At 43.2% G+C, this 8,525-nt stretch overlaps 1 protein-coding gene across 1 annotated transcript in view; it reads right to left on the bottom strand.

The window, feature by feature from the left end:
- Positions 1-623: 623 nt before the first annotated feature.
- LOC144721564 (uncharacterized) overlaps positions 624-8,525 on the bottom strand; it is a 65,584-nt gene continuing 57,682 nt past the window's right edge. The window contains exons 40-44 of the mRNA XM_078599282.1: positions 7,725-7,855; positions 7,334-7,476; positions 5,651-5,748; positions 5,040-5,232; positions 624-3,163 (exon numbers count right to left, since the gene is read on the bottom strand). Of these exons, the coding sequence (XP_078455408.1) occupies positions 3,084-3,163; positions 5,040-5,232; positions 5,651-5,748; positions 7,334-7,476; positions 7,725-7,855 (645 nt within the window). The 3' untranslated portion in view covers positions 624-3,083. The remainder of the gene's footprint in view (positions 3,164-5,039; positions 5,233-5,650; positions 5,749-7,333; positions 7,477-7,724; positions 7,856-8,525) is intronic.

The following is an 8,525-nucleotide window of genomic DNA, read 5'->3' as shown; positions in this document are numbered from 1 at the left end:
ATATTACAGGTGATTTATGGATTATAACACGTACTTTCGATGACTACTCTTTACGTGTCTACATTACTGGAACCTTGCATGACATCTCCACATCATGAAAAGTACTCTACACATCATCGCTGCGATAATAACACACGTTTTAACATATTCTTAGCCAATGCATTCGCTCATAGTCACGTTCACATGTTTTTTTTTGTCCATGATGTGCAGTGAGCCTGCACATTATGCTAAGTTCTAACGTCATCTTTTCTAAAAGCAGCGTGCAGTCTGAGAACATCACCCGTATCGAAATCGTAACCTATTTAAAAGTACACTATTTTTTATGTCAACGGTTCCAGAGCTGTGTGGTCCTTGGAGAACCGGTGGTCCACAAGGCTATGGGGAGTGGTCCGTGGAACTGTTTGAGACGACGCTACGATTTCGAGTAGATTTCATTCAGAAAAGTGCATTATTTGTTTGCACGGTGGTCTGCTAAAAATGCGTGAGGATTTATAGAGGTCCGTGGGTCCAGAAAGTTTGAGAAGCGGCGTTCTAGGTTAACTTGTTTAAGATAAGTCAGCTCTCTGAGTGAACCCAAATAATCCCGAGAATCAGTTGCACATGAAACAAAATAGATCATTGAATTGTGGGGGTAGCATACGAAATTTATTCATAAATTCATTGAACATAATCACCAATTCATGCAAGATATTTCATTATACACACATCAGATTTGCTCTACTTCATTATGTGCATCACGTAAAATCATCACCTATACACATACAGCACATATATAAATGTAGTTTAGAGTGTGGGTATACAATGGAACACACGTTGGGGGGATTCTTTTTTCGACATGACTAATGATCTGACAAAAGCACATTAGTTTGACTCCCAATGACAATAGCTCTCTGGCACGAGTGCATCAAACTTGGAAGCGGGCAGTGTATTCAAGCGTTGGCATGAATGCGTTGCCAGGTGTTTCCAGTTTTTAACCGAGAAAAACACACTGATCAACAACCGTTCCGTTACGGCCATTAAGCATCGAAGTAGCGAATGGACAGCAGGGTAAACAGCACGCGGTTTGGTTGTGAAGGCCAACAGCGGTATTGCAGATGCTGAAGGGTCAAGGCGAGGTGAGGTTGCCTGCGAGAACGAAACTGGCAATAGCGATTGAACGAGCATATCCCCTTTCCCACTGGCACATCCGAGCCGAGGCAGTGCCAAATCCTCAAGGTACGGGTGGTTTTTGTTCCACTGGCTATTTATCGAGAAGGGGTCTGAGTGACAGCTTTTAAAAGCACCAACGTTAGTGGCTGATTTCATAGGTAACGGCGTGCTGAGCAGAAGGCAAATGAAGGCGATACGACCACGTAGGTTGTTCCTTATTGCGCCGTCCGGCTCTCTGATGTGTTTTTTTTCAAGGTTATAACGCGTGTCGTTTGGCAGAGATGCCTTGACGCTTCACTCCACGTGAAGTGAGGTATTTGTGAAGTTCCTGGAAGAAGCTCGCAATGCGTGTAGTGAAACATCAGGTATCGTGCCGAACTATACGCGGTTACCAGCCGGAAACACATCAGAGAGCTATCGATGAGGGTAAAGTTATTTATTACTTTGTACACTTTTCAACGTAACTCGATACGGTCGATACCATCCCTTGGCGTTTTACAGGAAGCTGTCAATGTAGGAGCTGTGTAAGTTTTGACCGCCGTGTTTTTGACAGCTCAGATGAAAGACCTGCTCCGAATTATATCCTTCTGGTTCGGAAGCACGAGGCATGCAGACGATGAGGTTCGTGATCATTTTAGACACGCACACAGTGGCGGTTCGTCCACTCGGGGCGTGGGGGCGTCGCCCCACCAAGCAGCTGGAGATGAGAAATTATTTTTCTAATAAAAAATAAACTTTTGGATAAAGTTTTTGTCGTGTATCAGAAACCGCTGCGACACCACAGTCTGATTTGTGCCTCGTGGAGGTCTCGGGGTGGCCGAGTGAGAGATATCCCTTCATTCATTGCGATTAGCTTCTGGCATTGTAGCCACGCCGTTCGAGACCCATTCAGGGCCGTTGCAAAAGGCGCCCTTGGCTGTAATGAGACGATGTCACAACGCGAGGTTGCGCTGTGCAAGTAAAGCGGGTCACGGCCTACACGCTCTAGGAGGCAGTGTGAAAGGGGTTGTGGAGTGTGAACTTGAGAGGCATGGGAACAGCATTTGAGTGCTTTGTTGTTTTGTTTCGTATTGTTTATAAATGCCTACCGTTGGTAGATAAGACAGTTACATCACTTTCACGGGAAGGTCATTAAGATGACGAGGTTTTTGTTAATTAGACCACCATATTATCAGAGGCCACTCACAACAGCCCCACCTCGTGGAAACGTCACGAGCCGCTACTGCGCCGAGCACAGACTTTTGCAACGTGTTGTAGAACTTATTTCGCACCGTACGTAGCCAACCGTGCTATTCGGAGGTAATGAATATCCCCTATTGTAGTTTACCCAAATACAGATTCATTTATAATCCCGAGTATGATTAAATCAGTATATTTTTACGACCAAAAACCTTTAACGTAAAAAAAACGAGAGAAAATGTGTGAGGGTGGCTGAGCTTCCTGGGGATATAACGGAACGATGTTTGGGTGTTTGGGGAAGCGTGGGTTATGAAATGGGAAGGTGTGATTTCCATAACCAGGGGTTGGTGTTTCTGCAAAACCATAACGTAGAGCAGGGGTCAGGTTTAATCAGCAGGTTCCACCGATGTGTACTTACAGCCCTTTCGACAATTCACTTCTGAAAGAGGCCCTTCCAATGCCGTGCTGGTCATAGGAGCCGTTTCACCAGACGTCAGCACACTGCTCAATGCAGGTTGGTGAAGGTGGGGGAAGATAGAAGTACAGTACAGCTACGAATTTAGTAATTTTGTTAGAAGACTTCAGTATCATTGTATTTCAAAAGGGTTGTGTGTAGCTTTAAGGTTCACGTATTGAGATTGATGTGCAAAGAGTGTGTGTTAGTTCAGATCCAGGTGATTAAGAGTGTCGGAGTTCGTGTGTGTTGCGGTGTATTTTGATTCACATGCGGGTTTTTTTGTTGTTGCAAGGCTCTTTTATGCCAACAGCAGACACAGAGATGGCAACAGCATCGCAGCCACCAGCGTTTTTACGGCCATATGCAGACCTTGGGCAGCTGTACAAAACGGCACATAAAAAAACAGCAGGGCACGGATCAATATTATAGGACATTCTGCAACGGCAGTGGTGCATAAGAAGATTTAACACAAAAAACTCAAACATTCGTGAATAACACTGCCTTAAAAATAAGTATTTCAGGCAATGTTTTGGGCAACGCCCCTTTGTTCTTCGCTACATGCTGTGCAAAAGGGCCCATTGCCTGAAACGTCGACCTCTTATATACTTTTTCCTTTGAAGGCTACAGTGTTATTAACGAATGTGTTTTTTTATTCGCATACAGGGGTCTGGGTTCTTATACCGAATCAAAAGTAGCATACACCCCTCATTTACACAACCACAGTCAAACTTAGTATATTCTAACCATGAATGTCAACACTAGCAAGAACGGACGAATATTTTTCAACCAAGGCCTGGCAGACCCCTAAATGTTTAGAGGGATGCTGTACAGAGTCTGTAAAGTGAGAAGGGAAAATAATGCAGTCGTATTAACTTTCGGGGCTTTGTCAATTCATTGCTGGATGACGGGGTTTGTTTGAACGTACTTCACCATTAGTGTCATTTGGTGAAGTGAGGTTCCCCAAAGATTGCCACTGATGTTAGCCATAGCCAGGAATTGCGGCTGGGAATCGAAGTCAGACGGATGGGTTCATAGACAGCACGGTGCGCTAAACACTGCTCTACCATACTCTTTGGTTCTTTCGGTAAAGTCACGTACTGCAGTTAGAAATAAAATAAAATAAAACATCACGACGTTTCGATCGCAACATCAGGCAAAGGTGATGATCGCTTGTGTTGCGATCGAAACGTCGTGATTTGTTTTATTTTATTTCTAACCACGTGACTTTACCGAAAGAACCAAAGAGTATGGATTCCTGCAGTCACGAAAGCTTCAAATCAAGACTGCGCTACCGCTTGACCAAATCTTTCCGCCTCGTCTTATCCGTACGTACAAACAAGATACATCATGCAAACGCGTGCTTTCTTTACCGCTTTCCGACATGCATTTGTCCTTGGAAATATTTAATCAGTGCATGACGTGCGGCCTTATCTTGTGACATCGCACGTGACATCATCAGAAAGGGAGGCGAGAGCATGGCGTTTGACATTGTCGTTTTGTTTCAAATACAAGTTTACATTAAGATATTCTTAGGTTTTTTCGGTAAAGACAAATAGGTAAAAAAATTAAATTAATAAAAGTAAAAAGCTTGTGTTGCCCCCGAAACGTCGTGATTTTTATTTTATTTTTATTTTACTTTTATTAATTTTAATTTTTTTACCTACGTAACTTTACCGAAAAAACCTAAGAATATGAATCCTTGCAGTCACGAAAGCTTCAAATCTAGAATTGACATTAAGATTTAGTTTACATTGGATCAACTTCACGAGAGTTATGGCTCCCCCCCCACCCCACCCTTCTACTGACAAATAAGAGAGATGGGCAGACAGAGCAAATGGATTATTAACATACTCTTAGTTCTTTTGGTAAAGTAACGTAGGTAAAAAATGAAATTAAAATTAATAAAAATAAAACAATAAAAATCACGACGTTTCGGAGGCAACACAAGCTTCCGTCTTCAGGTGAAATCACGACGTTTCGGAGGCAACACCAGCTTCCGTCTTCACCTGAAGAAACGTCGTGATTTTTATTGTTTTATTTTTATTAATTTTATATCATTCAGGTGAAGACGGAAGCTTGTGTTGCCTCCGAAACGTCGTGATTTTTATTGTTTTATTTTTATTAATTTTTATTTCATTTTTTACCTACGTGACTTTACCGAAAGAACTAAGAGTATGAATCCTTGCAGTCACGAAAGCTTCAAATCTAGAAAGGATTATTAACACCTTAAACATCGACGGTCAGCGGTACTGACCTGCGACCGCAGAGGGTGGCACGTTGACGAGTCCAGGGCCGGCCGAGGGTGGGATGATGTACGCGAGGAATGTGTTCGGGAAGCGGGTGCTCAGGATGTCCTGAGAAGTCGGGCTCAGGGAGTTGTACTGCTGGGTGGTGATGGACATCAAACTCGAGAATCCAAGTGCTCTAATTGTCTCCGGGCTGAAAGCCTGCACCAGGCAGAGGATGCGGGGAGGATCGAGGCGCATGGCGAATGATTTACCGTGTGAAGAATGAGGTGGAGTAGCCAGGTGTTAAAAGTGGTTTGAAAAGGTGGCACACATTTTTATATGGAGTACTCTTGCCAATAACATCTGGCAATCGAGCAGCATTTGCTTGACAGGCCTTCTGATGAAACCCAGTAGCTCGTCTGAGAATTCGCTTGCTTAAACTCATGCCACTTGATAATATTAGTCGAGAAAGCCGATATAGAATTGTGGATTCGTTTTTTTATTATTTATAGGTGGAGAGAGAATGGAGTTATACTTTTATTTCATTTTATTCAGAGTTTAGGAGGGTATTCATTATTTTCGGATTATGCTCTTGCCCATATGCTGATGTAATGTTTTAAGCGGATGCATGCGTTACCGAAAACACTTCTAGCGGGATGAGAGGGATGGCCGCTGGTTTAATCTCAGCTTTCTGTGCCAACGTCAAGTTGTTGATGTCGTCAGCGCTTGCTCCAGCTGTGAATGAACGGAGAAAATGTGAGTGGGTAGGCGGGGAGGTTGAGGAACAACACAACCTAAAATGTGTAACAATTTAGCAAAATGACGATTGTTATTGTTATGCTCAAAATACACACATCAAATCTAGCCTGCAACAATGGATGTTTACAATTTCTAATAACAAGCAAAGGCACAGGAGTAACATTTGAATGCAATTTAAATGAATTATAACGCCTTCTTCTTGGTTCTTTCGGTAAAGTCACGTAGAATGGAAATAATACAATAATAATAAAATAATACATAATAAAATAATTCTCACGACGTTTCGGCCACAACGCAAGCAGCCGTCCTCAGGTGAAGAACAGGTATGTCACCTGAGGAGGGCTGTTTGCGTTGTGGCCGAAACGTCTTGAGAATTATTTTAAAAAGTTTTATTTTTATCATTTTATTATTTACATTCTACGTGACTTTACCGAAAGAACCAAGAAGATGAATCCCTGCAGTCACGAAAGCTTTAAATCGAATTGTAACACATTCGGGAGCACACATTAGACGACATTCAAAGTGTAATATTGAAATCTCAGAGTAGGTTTTAGCCACGTTAAGTGCAAAAACAAATTTGTTGGTCACATGTTATTTTCGTGGAGTCTTTAAAGTATTCTTCTCGAGAACCCAGTTTAACCCTGGGTGGCTAACCATATTCAACCATTCGATATCAACAGTGACAGCTCAGCATTATGACCTGAGTCGTCAACGTAGATAACTGATTGAAACGATTCTTAAAAAATCAGTACACTATTCGCAAGCTTACTGGAAATTGAAGTGCTGAGTCAGATTAGTGCTACAGGTGTCGTGCATCGTGCAGCGTGATTGCTGAGCTAGAGAAACAGAAATCCTTTAAACACTGCCCCTGGAGTGCAGCCTGGCAAATCACTGCCTCTGACAAAGATACGATGGAATGGCGCTGTCTGACCAGGATCGAAATTGATCGGGTTTCTTTTAAGGTGCCAATCCCTGTGCTCTATCTCAGGCCACTCTTTAGAGACGATGTAGTTAAAAAACTGATCAGTTTTTATGAGTTAGTATGTTATTAAAACTTTATGCTGCAGCCCTGCAATGAATTGCCCACGTCACTGCTGTTGGAAGGGCCTCCAAGAGAGGGAGCTCTATGGAGCCCTCGCGAGGAATTTTGGCCTACTCTTCCACCCTGACCAGACATTTACCCCACCACACGCAACCTGTCAATCAGCTAACTGTGGCGTGCCCATTTATACCACCCAGCGTTTCAACTGCCGCACAAGGAAATCGAAACGAACCTGCGGCCTCTGGATTGCAAGTCACGGTTGATGACCATCAACCCACAGCAGCATCCATTATCCTTTGTCGGAACAGAATGCAATTTCTAAAACCTGTTGTGCGTACGAACCGGAGCGGTAATCATCTCACAATCTTTCAAATATTGAAGACGAGGTCGTTTTCTAACCTGGTGTGTGGCAATGTGAAAGCGCAAACACGTAATATCTCGGTCACTCTCACTGTCGGCGGAAAGGCCTCCGCTAGACTAGAGGGAGCTCTGGAGAGCATCTCTGGAATTGAAACGCACCGACAATCGTTCCCAACTGTGAGATGGTCCCAGTTGCCCATTGTGAAGGGGTCCTTTGGAATGAGTCATTCGCTTTTTTCCAGAGTGTCCGGAGCTGAGGAAGGCTGTACTTGTCAACACTTCCAAGTGCCTCTGCTGCGTCCCTACATGACGGGTACCCCACATGATAATAACACATCATCATCACGATTGCTTTCAATACTGCCATCATTGTCATCAACACTTTCACCACCACCATCACGCCAGCCACCATCATCATCATCAGGATCCTCATTCACCACTCTCACTGTAACCGCCATTTTTGTCTACTTGTGCTATGATTTAGAGTATATAAAAAAACACAATTATACATGTAAAAAGTGTGCGGATGTTGTTAAGTGCAGGGATTCACTTGAAGGCTGCAGGATCCAAAATTGAAAGGTCGGAGAGACCGGTCACGAAAACGCCGAGAGACCTAAGGTCGGTTGCTGTCAATCCAGATATGGTTTTCCCATTCATGAAATTTTTCGTTACGGCCTGGATCTGCGAGGAGAAAAAGAACAGCCAACAGATCGCTCTGCTTTCAAAACGTGCATAACGATGTAATGCGCCTTATTTAAGGCAGGTTAGATTCAAGATACAAAACAGGTCGTGTTATAACGATTATATGGCGTGATATGTAATTATGTACATCTACGTATACGTTATATATTTGAATATGCAGCACAATGTTACAAATCTGACTCCCTGCGATATGAGGTATAGACGGATATGTGAAATGTTCAGATATGTAAACATTAATACAAAATGACAATTACACATAAAGAAATGGGTTAATGAACAAAAACAAACCCGATCAACAAGAGCAGCATCACCACTAGCAGCGCCAATGCCATCATCACAATCAACAGAAATACCACCACTAAAACCATTAGCAGCAGCACTACCGCAACTACCACCACTACCACCGCCAACAGCAGCAACATAAACACAACCATCATCAACAACATTAGCAGCAACATCGTTACGATCACCACCACCAACAGCAGTAGCACCACTGCAACCACCACCAATAGTAGCAACGCAATCGTCTTGACCATAACTACAAACAGCAGCACCAACACCATCGCCATCCATGAGCAGCAACAATCCACAAGTGCAGGACAACAGCACCACCAACAGCAGTACCAATACCATCAATAGCAGAAGCAGC

This window comes from Lampetra planeri, chromosome 1 (assembly GCF_965212315.1).
Source record: "Lampetra planeri chromosome 1, kcLamPlan1.2.h2, whole genome shotgun sequence".
Classification (NCBI taxonomy): domain Eukaryota; kingdom Metazoa; phylum Chordata; class Hyperoartia; order Petromyzontiformes; family Petromyzontidae; genus Lampetra; species Lampetra planeri.
The sequence above is the reverse complement of the archived record's forward strand: the minus strand, read 5'-3'. Positions and strand labels throughout refer to the sequence as shown.